The 14,092-nt window shown below is 36.1% G+C and overlaps 1 protein-coding gene across 1 annotated transcript in view; it reads left to right on the top strand.

Moving 5' to 3' along the window:
- Positions 1-14,092, top strand: part of GALNTL6 (polypeptide N-acetylgalactosaminyltransferase like 6) — a 430,140-nt gene that overhangs the window by 149,831 nt on the left and 266,217 nt on the right. The window contains exon 2 of the mRNA XM_063156201.1: positions 5,025-5,133. Coding sequence (XP_063012271.1) covers positions 5,025-5,133 — 109 coding nt within the window. The remainder of the gene's footprint in view (positions 1-5,024; positions 5,134-14,092) is intronic.

The raw sequence follows: 14,092 nt of genomic DNA, 5'->3' as shown, positions 1-14,092 counted from the left end.
AGTGAAATTAAAAATAAATGAATTATTCAAAGAAGGCACTTGTTTCTTAGTTCAAGCTTTCAAATGTCAAAGTAGAGAAGCTTTTTTTCCCTCTCTGAGGGATCTAATAGTATGTGAGTGCGTTTTTGGTAATAGCTCTATTTTTTCAGCTTATCGTATTCTCTGTAATTGAACCAGATGTTAAGTCTTCTCTGGAGGAGAAGAGTCTTCTCAGTTTATGTAGTACCATATCAGTCTTTCATCCCAAAAGATTTGAGGTTAATGTGAAAATGAAATAGTAAGGCAGATGCTGTATGTAATGTTCCTGTAGGTGGGTAATCTCTTTTGGACTGAAACACTTAAAAACGTGTAATTCAGAGGCACATACTACATGTAACAAATGGTTGGATGATAAATTGTTGTAGGATTTTTTTGACAGTCAGTCAAAATCCAGCACTTTGTATGCAATGGGATATTTGCTGTTGTAGTAGTTCTGCAATGATGAAAATGGTTCATGAGATCAAGGGTAAGGGCTGTGAGGACAGACTGCACTATTTGTGGGTGATGTACAGAAATGTTTTGGAGGGGAAAACCCTGAGTATGTTTCAGCTACTTAGCTGAGCTGGTTTCTTACCCATAAGTATTGATATGTCAGTAAAGACTACATGTAAACTTTACTTTTATGTTAGGATGAGGTACTGGGGAGAAGTGGGGCAGGTGTGCCTGAGTCTTCTCTTTTCTTATATCTTGGTTTCCACCAGAAAGAAGCCTGACTTCATGTGTAGGAAGGAACCATAATGTTCTGAAGTCATGCTTTCCATTTCTAAGGCCCTTATGTATACCAAAAGACTACTAGTGCTCTTACATGCACACGTACAACTAACACCTCACATTATCCATGAAGTGTCGCTGCCATTTAATTACATAAAAACCCAGGATATTTCAGAATACCATGTCTCCTATGATGTATGGTTCAGTAATTTGCCTACACAGAGATAATAATCCTTGATAAATTTTTTCTTTTATGGATTGGAACCCAACCTGATTTTGTTATTTGTTTAAACACCCGAACACATTTTTGTGCTGAATTCATTATGCATTTTGTAATTTTGATCTGTTTAAACATTACCCCTTAAATGAACAATTTCTTTTGTTGCCTTCTTTAGCATTTGTACCAATGTGTTGTGGTTAATTTTATTTCACTTGAGTTGATCAGTTTGTGGTTAAATATCTGTTGAACAAAAATTCAGAAGCCAGATTTTTTGGCACACTCCATCTTTTGTTGTCATATTCACCAGCTCAGAACTTGTCATTTACAGATGGGATATAGAGTTGTATGGGTTTTCTTGTATGCATTTTTTCAAGTAGCAACACTTGGTGGTTATTATCCAGCCATTAAACCAGAGAGTCAGCCTGTGTATAACTAGACCAGACCTGCTTCTAATTTGATGCAAAACACTTTAAATTGTCAAGGCAGCAAAATGGATGGAGAACTGAGAAAGAAAAAGTATGTAGGGAGAAGACAAATGCTAGAGTTATTTTTCTTTTTTTTTGTTTTTTCTTTTCCTTCTTCCATAGCTAGAAATTATTTAGAAGTGGGACCTCTTCCAGTCATTATCATTTGGGTAAAAGAGGCATGTAAGCATACTTAGAGTTTTACAATGGAACCTTTTAGCAGTTTTAAAAAATTCCAGAAACTGTGTTTTAAGGTCTTTCAAAATGTGATTTGTTTACCCTTAGGTACAAGTGAAATGCTGAAGTTCTTTTGTATCTTGTTAAACAATATAGCAACTTGGAAAAAAAGGGAAAAAACATCCTTCAGTTGCAGACAAGGGAGATATTTAGTTGAGGGACCAAAGGCAGTTCAGAGTTTTTCAGTGCTAAAGAATCACAGAATCACAGAAATTCTAGGTTGGAAGAGACCTTTAAGATCATCAAGTCCAACCCATGTTCTAACACCTCAACTAGATCATGGCACCAAGTGCCACATCCAGTCTTTTTTTAAACTCTTCAAGGGATGGTGACTCTACCACCTCCCTGGGTAGATGATTTCAGTATTTGACCACTCTTTCTGTAAAATTCTTCCTCATTAATTCTAGCCTGTATCTCCCTTGGCGCAGCTTGAGACTGTGTCCTCTTGTTCTGTCTGTTGTTGCCCGGAGAAAGAGACCGACCCCAGCTCACCACAGCCACCCTTCAGGCAGTTGAAGAGAGTGATAAGGTCACCCCTGAAGAACTTAGCTCCTTGCCAAAACGCTTGCTCTTCCCAGAGAGTTTGTCTGTGCAGCTCAGCATCCCTTCCAAAGCCCTGTTTCATGCTCACTGCACAGGTGAAATTAGTGTGTACAGAGTGAATTTTGTGAAGTCCAGTCCCTGCAGGGGTCACAGCACTCAGATTGAGGTGGTGCTGTCTGAATGCTGGTTTTACCAAGTGGCGCACGAGGGCGTTCTATGGAGTTCCCTGTACACTGAAAGGATGTTAGTGCTGAAAATTTGCTGTGGTACAATGTGAAGGAGTTAAGGGATTTATTAAAAAGAAATCCCAGCAATCCAAACAATACTCTCAGTAGTTACACCAGAACTTCTAATGGCACCAATACAGTGATTTGTTTCCTGTTTCCTCTTAGGGCAATGTTACTGTTCCAAAATATGAGCCACAGCAAGACTTCCATTAGTTTTTGTCTATCATATGATATTTGGATTTATACTTATCCTTTTGCTAGATGAATTTTAGTGGATAGATTTATTTAACTATATTATGCTTGCAAGAGTCTCCTGGTACATTAGACTTGTAAATGCTATCAGGTAAAGTAGTTACATGTAATTAATATTTTTAAAGAGTAATGGCATCAGAATGCAAATAGATAACAGGAAACCAGCTGTAAACTCTATCCTCAGCTTTATTTCAGTGTCCTGCAAACTTGCCATTTAAATAACTACTTTTAGGGAAAGAAGTTAGCACAGGAATAAAAGGTCACAAAAGTAAACTTTATCCTGCTTTTGATAGTTTAAATTGTTGTTCATTTTTGGTTCCAAGTGATTCACACCAGCTGTGCCCATACTGAGAATGGTACAAGTTTAATTGAAGTGAATCTGTCTGGGTCTGACTTTAATGAACCAGTTACTGTTTCAGAGTAGATTATTTTAGAAATTTGTGCTTAAGAATCATGACTAATGCTGTTGCAGCCTGTGTTCTATCTTATGCTTCTGACTTTAGAACCCAAGAAATTTCATATTGCTATTAGAACATTAGCCTTATTTGAACTCAAAAATTATTGTAATTAATGATTTCATTTTAATAACACGAAAGGTTAGATGTTTTGATAACCTGACATGTTTTTATCAGGGTGTATTAAGTTTTTCAGTTCTTTTATGTGTGAACCTCTGACTTTTATCATATTTAACTATGTCAACAGTAGTTTCTTGGAATATGTCTGCAGAAGTGGTAATAGAAGAAAAAACAAACCAGATTGCAGTTTGGCATTATGTAATATAAGTTACCTTTAATACTAAAACTTAAAAATGTAGGCCATACCAGCCAAGTGTGATGGATTTTCCTCAGTATTTCAGGGGTTTGTTGGAGAGCACTGAGCTCACGGCACTTTGCCCTGAATATCCAGCATTCTCAGCTGACCCAAAGCAGATATTTTCAGCATAAATCTTTGCCAGCCAGGACTTCTAGCATCCTTTGCTTGAAGGTAACCAGTCATGCCTGGCATTCCTAACTTCTTACTTACAAATCCAAAAGCCTTTGAAATCCAGTTTAAGGATGGCTTAGCAACCAGATCTGCATCATGTAGCTTGGCAAATATTTGTCCGTCCTAGAGAAAAGAAACCCTAACTAAGCACGCTGGCACAATCTCACTTGGAGTCAGTGAGTGCAGTCCAGTTCTGTGCAGCCAGTGGTGTAAAATCAGTAAGAGAGTACAGGTGAGTCCAGTGTTTCTTGGGTTTACAAACTTCACACATGAAGGGCAAAGCTTCAATGTTAGACAGGCATGAGATTTTTGTAGGGCTTTCAGTGTTTCCTAGTAGAAGGCTGATCGCATGTTTTGTCCCTGGAACTGCTGTTCAAGTGTGTTTTCTCATAACTTTGAGAACATTTCTAGCATGCATTTCATACATGCCTTTTGTTCTGGACAACTTACTGATTTAAACCTGTAATTAGCAGAGCTAGAGTTTTCATGTTATTCTTATTAGCAACGAATCTACATTTCATGTACTTGTAATTGTACTTTTTGATTCTTAATTTTCATAAAAATACTATCTTTTAGCAAAAAGAATCAAGAGAGCTCTAGGAACTCCAGGGAGAGTTCTAGGAAGACAATCTTGCTTAGAAGCTAAAAGCAGTTTTTATCTTTACCCAAGAATTTGGAGTTTGGAAAGGAGAAGTCAGCTTACCAACTACACATTGTATGGGAGTTTCTTTTCTGGGTATTCTGTGGGATTGTGTTTTGGGGTATTTTTCTCCTTACTGCTTATTGTGAAGATCTACAGGATTTGAAAGTTATTTGAGAATTTCTTTGCTCTGGGCCTTTTGGTGCAGTCCTTCGACCTTGTGTGAATAACAATAACTTTGTAGCAGCTATTAAAAAAAAAAAAAAAACTAGCAAAAGTAAAAGGGGAACATTGTAAAGTGAAGAGTAACTACAACTCAAATCTTGTACAAGTGATACTTTAAAAAAAAAAATCCAAGTCCTTCATGTGTTGGAGGATAAGGCATTTTTGATACCTGTTCAGTTTGAGTGGTCTGTTTAATCTCCATGAGCTTCTTGCCAAGCAGTCATATTGGAACACTGCTGAAAAGAGAAATGTTAAGCTCCAGACATTTTATATACTTCAAATAATTTTTTGACAAGAACTAAATTTGCTGTGTATTCTCACAGTATTTAGAAAAATAACTTCGTTTATCACAGTAAAGTTTCAGTATTTGCATTAAATAAGCTGAGTATGGCTGCTGCCATATTATGAGGGTTCCTCTGTAATAACATGAACCACTTACGTATGTATATATTTATTTGTTTGTTTATTTACTCTTTTCACAGACACTTCCTTTGGGGCTGGGAGATGGACAGCTCTTTACCTGGACTGATGGCTTGAAAAGGAAGGACTGGCATGATTATGAAAGCATTCAAAAAGATGCTATGCGTTCAGGTATACATGAGTTCAGAACAAATTGAAGTGGCTTGTTTACTCATTCTTTCTCTCACTGTTTGTTCTTTGAGTCCTTTAGGAGGCATTCCTAACAGCTTTTTTTTGATTGCAGCACTGTCACAAGGTCATCATGTTCTGAATTTAGAGGTCAGACCAAGCACAAATAGCTTATCTCTGAAAGTAGCCAAGTGACAATGTGTTCCCTGCTAGTAACTATATAATGATTGTACAGTCAGCAAAAATGTTATCAAAAAATTATTTTCCCTGTTGAAGTCAGTTGTCAGACTTTGACCAGAGTGTTGGTTTGCAAAAGGACATGTTACAAATAAAGCCAAATCATCCTTAAGTCGATGAACAAAACCCAAGTTGAATACCTGTAGCTACCAAGAACCTTTGACACTTCTACCATTCGATCCTTTAGTCTTGTTAAGCAACTTCATCTCCTTCTGACAGTCTACAATTATTTGAAAATGGGAGAAAATTGTGTTTGCAAATAGACTGAAGGACACTTTGTTACAGTGAGTAATGTAACTTTAATGTACCTTCACGTGCTGCATCCCATGCATGCAGAGAGTATGGTTTGTGTTCCTCTTTCTGTTATCAGAGCATGTTCAGATTTGAATTCTTCTTTTACAACATAATATACAACTATTCAACATAAGATGAATTAAATTAGAAGGAAGGAAGAGAAACAGCAGTTGAATTACGCCTTAATCAGTGTTTGAAAGTCATTACTTTACAAAGGCCAATCTACTATTGTAAAAGAAATTATGCTGTCTTGATCCCACTGTCTTGAGACAGCCAAAACTTCCCCCAAAATATCTCTATAACTGAATCTCGTTGACAGATTTATAAGACTTGGTAGGTACTTAATTTTACAGGAGCCTGAGCTAGTAAAATATTGCAAGTGTATGTTAATTTTTTAAGCTGTTCTCTTTTGAATCTTGATCACTAACTAAAGAAATTATCCTTTCCTCCCACATGTGTTTAGGAGGTAAAAAAGGTAGGGAGGAGAAGCAAATTATTCTTGGCAATTTGCTGTGTTCCAAATTGCTACATGTAAAATGACAAATATGTAAGAGAGAATGTACAAAGTAAAAGCAGCATGTATGTGGAAACTTGCATATATGTAGGGAATGTCATTGCTGGTTGGAACGGATGCGCATGGATGCTTTGGCAACGTACTTTAATTTCTAAATATGTGATGTGGACCCTATATGTTTTGGACAATAACAGTAATATTTATGATTGTCTGATGGCTAGCTTAAGGCATTGCCAGTGTAATGCAAGCCATTGCATGGAGTTGGCTGAGAAACTGAAGAAACATTATCTAGCTTTGTAATTCCCAGTCCTAAACCTAACATGATGACTGTAGTAGCATGTGAATATTAAGATATTCTGACTTATTTACATTTTTTTATTTTACCATTTGTTGAGTTTGATATTTGAGAGCGATCTTTTAAATAATTTATATTTGTCATAATTATTCAATAGATTGTAATACCTTTTAATGCTCTTTTCTTTGAAAATCAAAATATGGTAATAGAAATGCAAAGCTAGAGCATCTCAGTGCACTCTTTTGGGACATGCTATGTAATTTTTCTTCTTAATGACATTAGATGAAATTATTAGGTGAAACAATTAGTCAAAAACTAATATTTTTAGCTATTAATTAAATAAATAGTTTTAGTGAGTAGTTTAAGTAAATAGTTAACTATTAGTTAAAAATCTATCTGAAAATATGGTGTGAAAGGGCTTCTCAGGACATTTCAGGAAAGGCAGTCAATGCTTGTTGTACAGAAAAGAAGAAAGGAGTGAAGTATTTTTTTAATTTAGTCAGGCTGTTTATCTGTAAAGCTTACGATTTCCTAAGCACTGAGAACGTGAATTTCATAATTTCTAATTATGGAGAGGTACTAGTTTCTTCATGACTGCTACTGTTTCATGGACAAATATTTTGATCCCTCCCCATTCCACAATTAGAACCCCTGTTTCTGAATTTGGTCTTCCCTCTTGATGTCAAGAGTAAACCCTTTTGCAAGACATGCAGAAAAAAAAGGTATTGTTTCTATTTATTTTAAGTGTTTGTTACTTAACATTTTCTTAGCATGGTGGTACTAATTGAGAAGGTACTTGAGGGGAAAGATGGAGAGGAAGGCTGTACACATAGAAAGAACTTAATTTAAAAGCACTTTTGGAAGTCTTTGTGAAGACTTACAAACCAGTTCTAACAATATTAGTTGGTTAATCTTGATAGAAAAATTCAAGATGACAGGGAAATGCTTTGTGTTGCAGAAGGACTAATTGTTACACTGTTGGTGGGACAGGGAAGTTACCTATTTAGTTGCCAGTTATCCAAGCCCTGATTTATGCAATGTCAGAAATTCCTTTCCTATATAATGGCTCAAATATACTTCTTATAATCTTATCAGTACAGAATAGATGTAATGAAATGAAAATTAAGTTATTCCGTCAACCCGATCACTTCCATTCTTCTCTGAATATTACTTTGTCATTAGCTCAAAACCAGTGACTGAAATATAGCAAAAGAAAAGCAAAAGTTAACCTTAAAAAAAAGAGTAATTCTTAAAACAGTTGTGATAGATACATAGGAAGGAAGGAAAAGAAAGAAGTTTAATTGCTTCCATTTTCTAAAGTGAGCCATTAAGTCAGTCAGATATTACAATGGAGTAGGAGGGAACAAAATAAGCTAATCAGAGAAACTGACTTTATTGGAGTTTATAAGTCATGCCAGCTTTTTGACAAGAAATCAGAATTTAAAATAAGACCTAAGACCTGTTTCTATTAATTTCTTTTCCTGTGGGAATACAACTGATGACATGCCTTGATGAATAATATGCTTAATTTGCATTAAAAATATGAGAACTGTAAACAAATGCAAATCCTACATCTGTCAGTTTTTGTTTTGGTAAGTAATAAACAATGTCTTCTGTATATCAGAAGAATGATCTTGCTTTGGGTTAGAGCGCGGTGCACGAGTGCAGGCTGCGTAGCCATGACCCAGGTAGCCCAGCTACAGCAATGCCTGCTGGCTCAGGGCACTGGCAATCTACTGTGTCTCTACAGAGGGCAGAGATCCTGCATGCTGAGCTCCCTGGCTTTGCCATGGGTCAGTTATTGTAGCTGCTATTTCTTTGTTTTATCGGGGACTTCCCTACTTCAGTTGTATAGGGAGGACTCTGGGGACGTTGCCGCCAAGACGTCATTTCAGGGTCACGGAAGCTGCTGTGTCTGATAGCACTGGTTTTCTGTGGTTTCTGTGCAGAACTAGGGGTCTGAGATCCCTCAGTGCTCCCATGAGGGATGAGAGTCGCAGGAGAGAGCCATGAAAGCCTAAGGGATTCAGAAGCATCCATGAGAAGACATGATGATAGTTTCACTTCTATCTTTATGTCCTGGGTAGTGAGAATGAAAGTCCTCAAGAATCAGTCAATGTCATTCATTCTGAAAGTCTGTCCTTCATTTCTGAAAGTTATTTTGTCTATTTCACGCAAGAAATTCTCAGCTCTATCACCAATTACAAGTAGTAGCAGTAATGATGAATTGCAGCTCTTCTCAGGCAAGAGAAGGGATTCATATGTGTGATTCCTGGGCTTTTAAAGAAGTGCAGATTGAATGTTTATGTTCAAATATGGTGCTGTTTCTGATCATGACAATTTGTTTCTAACTACTCGTGATAATTTTTTCAATGTAAAGTGCTACAAAAGGGTAACAGATTGAAGAGCAAAAGGGAAAAAATAAGGTTGTATTCCTGAAAGCATGCAATCAATTCTATCAGTGATATTAATGGCTGATAAGATGTACTTCGACTATATACTGCAAGTGGGTTTTGTTTTCAGTTTTTATTCTTTAAATACAGTCTTTGATTTTTTTCCTTTATAATGCTTTGGAGGTATTTTTGTCTGATTGCATGTGTATACTGAAATGATTACATTCTATGAGGTGGACTGAAAATTTAGTGTAATAAACTAATTTCTGAGGGAATGTAATATATAAGAAGCTATGTTAATATAAATAAAAACCTTTGTCTTCAAAAGAAATCAGCTAAGGAGTAGAGTAAGTGGCTGTCAATATTTTTATGTTTGACTGTTGAGCCATTTTGCTCTTGTCTGCTAATAAGATCTCGAAGGAAAAAACCTTTTAGAAAGTACTCTCATCTATTTAGAAAGCTCGTGTTAATTCCAGCAGTTACTGAGCCATTTGCAGTCTTTGTTCCTTCTATTTGTACATTTAAATAGCATGTGGAAGCTTTGTGGGGAGGGAAGGAATGAAGTTTGTAATTCTTTCCAGTATTCAGTATTGTCTTTACCTTTCTGCTTCTTCAAAATGTTACCTTGACTGGGAGAAGAGGATTTTAAAGATTTTGACCTTTCCGTGCCTCAGTGCAGGCCTTTCATAGAGATTAGTTCTATAAACAAACAGACAGTATATTCTATAGTTCAACAAACATTCTTACAGATTAGTTTTATAAAGAAGCTAAGCAGAGATGTTGAAAAATAAGTGACCTGTACATGTTTGGGATGACAGTGGAAATAGATTGGAGCTCTGTATTCTTGGCATAGAATGTCAGAAGGCAAAAGACACGAGCAGCTTTGTACAGTAATAACAGGTAGGGAAAAGCTGAATTATGACTTCAGTGTCACTTATATTCTGCACTGGTGATCCTTTTCCATCACTTCTGCTCAAATATTTGGTTAATCCGTATAAAAATTTTAAATAGTGCCCATTCTTAAATTCTAAAGAACTTTTCAAGCCTAGTGCCTGAGTGTTTCTAGAAGATATGAGGCAGAATGATACAGAAAGCAACATTAATTGCGATTTCCTATTTGGTATGAAAAAATTAGCTCTGTGATACTTACATAGATGCATGTAATAAAATTTCTGCAAGAAAATAAATGTATACTAAAATACTGATTTACTTATGCCATATTTTATATGGAATTATGCACTGGAATTTTTTCAGCATTATATATTAAACAAGTTTACTAAATTTAATTTAGGTCTTTGAACTTGCAATTCCTTTAGAAAGAATTTGAGAATTTGCAGTATAATTGGAACTGTAGTGGTAGCCAAGTCTCAATAAACAGCCATAACTTAATTGTTCATAGCATTAATCATGAATATGCTTCATGCAGTTTACAATGTATTGTTTGTAAAAGAGAAAAATGTTGGGCAGTTTATCTTAATGCAAGTCTAACATGATTAAAAAATTCTGAACAGTAATGTTAATCATGGCTTGTCAAGGAGACAGCACATAAAGGATGTATAGTATGAAAGATGGATGCAATCTTCTGCAGTTACATAAAGTGTTTCACATATTAAAATCCATTTGCTCCATAAATAAAGTTCTGCAGACTGTGATCTGATTCTACCACTCTTAATGGTCTGGGTATCCTATTGAAAACAGTGAGATCAGCCTTTAGCTGGGTGCCAAGCATGATAAAACTATTATACTCTAAAATACTGATTTGGAAAGAAAAATGGGATTTTTTCAGTAGAGCCTTCTTTAAAAGTTTAAACCCTGATAGCTCAAAAATACAGTTTGGTGTTTTGGTTTTTTCTTACAAGGCCTTAAGGTTTTCTGTGGGTAACTATAGACTGACTTCCCCAGTTAGTGAAATGGCATATCACAGTATTATTTAAGCAGTAGCTTGGGTACACGTTTTCGCTGGATCTCAAGTTACAACTTACAACAGTTACACTGCAGAAGAAGCTGGGAAGTATAAGGCTGCAGTTGTATAGAATTTGCTGCTGTCAGAAAACTGTGTACATGATAGAATTAACTCTTGCCACTTAAATCTCTGAATAAAAACAATTTATAGGAAGCTGTAAGTCAGAGCCGAGCTTCTATTTTAAAGCACAAAGTCTCTGTTGCCTTGGCCAGATATGAGGCCCTTTTTGTGGTTGAAGTAAATGTGGTTCTTTCCCTGTTCTTCCCTGTCCCTGCCCCCTGCCACACACACACTTTGGAAACTCAGTTAAACCATTTAAATGTAATTGGAAGGCTAAGTTTTAAGACCTACCAGGGTGACCAAAGAGAGGGAAGCAGAGTTGATAATATGACTCCTGTTATTTAGAACACTGAAAATTATCTTCTGCATGCTTTTCTGTGCTGGGACTTGGCATGTTGATTTTTACCTTGATAGGCAGGAAGAAAATTGTATTTCCAGAAACTTGGTGATAACTATCTATTGCCTCTCACTGTATCAGTGACACATATTCTTGAATGAAACTAGTATCCAGAATTCAAGAAGTGCTCTCCTAGAAAAATTGTTTAAGTTACTAGGTTGTTGTCTTTCACTGTATTTTTATCTGTGTGGGGATATGTGGTTTCAAATCCTTAACAAACCAAAGTTTACTCTCTAGTACCTTCTCCTATTGTATTTGAATGTTGATTTAAGTGCTCACACAATTTTAAAAAGAAAGAAAGAAAGAAAGAAACAAGTCAAAACAAAAACAGAATTAAAAGAAAAGTAGCAGCACATGCCATCTGCTTGTGGTAGTCCAAGTATAGTATTTCTGGTTGTGCATAGCGGTGAAGACCTGTCTTCAGGGACTTAAATCAGTATTAGTGCTCAGGAGGTGATATTGGTGAATGTATTTAATGGGTAATACTTGGGGATTTAACAGAGTTGCTGTCTTAAAAAAGAAACATGACTTGATAAATTTTGTGTTTGGGTTTTTTTTTGGGAGGGAGGGTATGAGAGGGCCTCTCAGCTAAAATGGACCTTTTAATTTGGCACTTGCACTCTAGAATGATAGTTCATTTTTTGGCTGTTAGGCATCTTTCTCTTTGTGCTTAAACATTTTCAGGGCTATCTAAGTAATATTTAGTAGGAGTTCCATGTAGATACTTGGCTGGTTTGGTTTTATGTTCGGTTGTTTTTTTAAGGAGAAGTTTTGTAGTAATTCTGGAGAAGGGATTTTTATCTGCCTAGTCTTGAAAAACATAGGGCTCATTTGCAGAGAGAGTTTGGAACAACCAAACAGCTTAGAGACCTTCAGGGTAGACCTGTCTGTGTAGAAAGATGAGGAGAGCTCTACAGACCATCTAAATTGATTTTATTAATTCTTGTGATGGGTGTAAAAATGATCGAGTTTGTCAGTTCAGGGCAATTATTGCTTGACTCAGTGGAACAAAGAAACGTTGCTTAGTTTGCTGTGAAAACTCAAATACAGAGAAGCAAATGTCGTTACATTCACAAAAACATTTTTGGAATTTTGGTTTTAGCCTTTTGGTCTTCAAGAAGTCAAGATGCTTGGCATTCCTGAAAAAAAAGCCAAACCAACCCAATAAATAGTGCCTATGTTCCTGTCATAGCTTCTTTCTTTCTTTTGAGGATGTGAATTAAGCTTGCAAGTACAGAAGTCTAGTATAGTTATCTCAATACAGTTTATGACTGAAATATGTGTAAGGTGACTTTCTTTCTTTTCCTTCCTGTTTTCATTAAATAAGCTGACAGAGGAAAATTATTGCACTGGTGAAACTATTTGTCTGACATCCAGCGAGTATATGTGAAAAGGCAGAGATGTATGATCGTTTTGCTATAATTTGCTTTATAGACACTAGCTCATCAAATTATGCCCTATAATCACTGCTTCTCAAGGAACAGAGCTACCTTTTGGATGGGATTGTGTAACGTAAAGTTGTCTGCCCTGCATGCTTGCAGTGAAGTGTTGTCTAGGGAAATCTGTCCTCCTCTTAATATAAAGAAAGTAGAAAATGAAACCACATTTCTAGGAGTGACATCTGCAAACCTGTGTGACAGTTCTGCTGACTGCAAGGTAGAAATAAACTTCTTTACTTTTTTTTTTAGCCAATCTTGATTAAAAGTTCTGCAGGTGATGTTGAAATTTAAATAGTAAAACTTGCTGGGAGTTTCAGTGGAAAAATGCTCAGCTTTAAAAAAAATCAAGATGTATATTTAAGTTTCAATATAGGTATTCTTAAAACACAGAAACAGTCTTTCTCTTGAAGTTTCTCATTAAATGGTTTACATTTTTATATTTTTAAAAGACAGCTGAAGTAATTTCAGGTTACCCTGACCATTACTTCTATTTTACATGCTAAGTAATTGGATACCTTGTGATTGTTTTGGAAACCACTGTGAATGTATATGAGGTTAGTTTTGCTTGCTTCTTGCGTTTTCTTTCCATGCCATTTAACAAATGATGAGACTGATGTGAAATACAGGGAGTACTGGTGTGTAAAGTGGGGAAGGAGTAGTCTCCAGAGGGCAAGTTGCAGACTTCCTAAAAGAGTACTGAATTTGTTGTGCTCCCAAATCTTGAATACTTCAAAGATTTCTTCACTGAGAGAACAATCTATTTCTAATATTGTCACACGAAAAAAAGAAGCCTCTAAACTAATGTTAGATTATTTGCATTTTTTTTCCAGCCTACTTTGTTCCCAGCTTTCACTAAATTGGTTGTACTATAAAGAAATTCCAAACTTCCTGTGCCTCACAAAAAGAGTGAAAGCTTTGAGTAGTTAAAGTTCTGGAGGGCTGGCATTTTAATTAGCTGCTGTTAATGAGTAAGTTAAGCAAGTTACTAACATACTGCCACTTCAGCCTGGTATTGAAATTACTTTCCCCCCCCCCCCCCCCCCCCCCGGTTTATACAATCAACAACTTTTTAAAAACTGTAAGAAATGGTGATAAAATTAATGTTTTCACCTTTTTTCTTCTTTTTTGGACGCATCTGAAGTCATCCGTAGAAGTTTTGAGACCCTCAGCATTTCTTGGCAATAAGATAATTTTTCTCCAATTTGAGTCTGTTTTACCCATGAGAGCAGTTAGTGATTGATCTCTCCCTGCCCTTATCTCAACCCACAAGCCTTTTATTATATTTTGTCTCCCCTGTCCAGCTGAGGAGGGGAATGATGGAGTGGCTTTGGTGAGCACCTGGCATCCAGCCAGGATAAAATCAACACAGT

The sequence above is a fragment of the Melospiza melodia genome, chromosome 5 (assembly GCF_035770615.1).
Source record: "Melospiza melodia melodia isolate bMelMel2 chromosome 5, bMelMel2.pri, whole genome shotgun sequence".
Lineage (NCBI taxonomy): Eukaryota > Metazoa > Chordata > Aves > Passeriformes > Passerellidae > Melospiza > Melospiza melodia.
The sequence above is the reverse complement of the archived record's forward strand: the minus strand, read 5'-3'. Positions and strand labels throughout refer to the sequence as shown.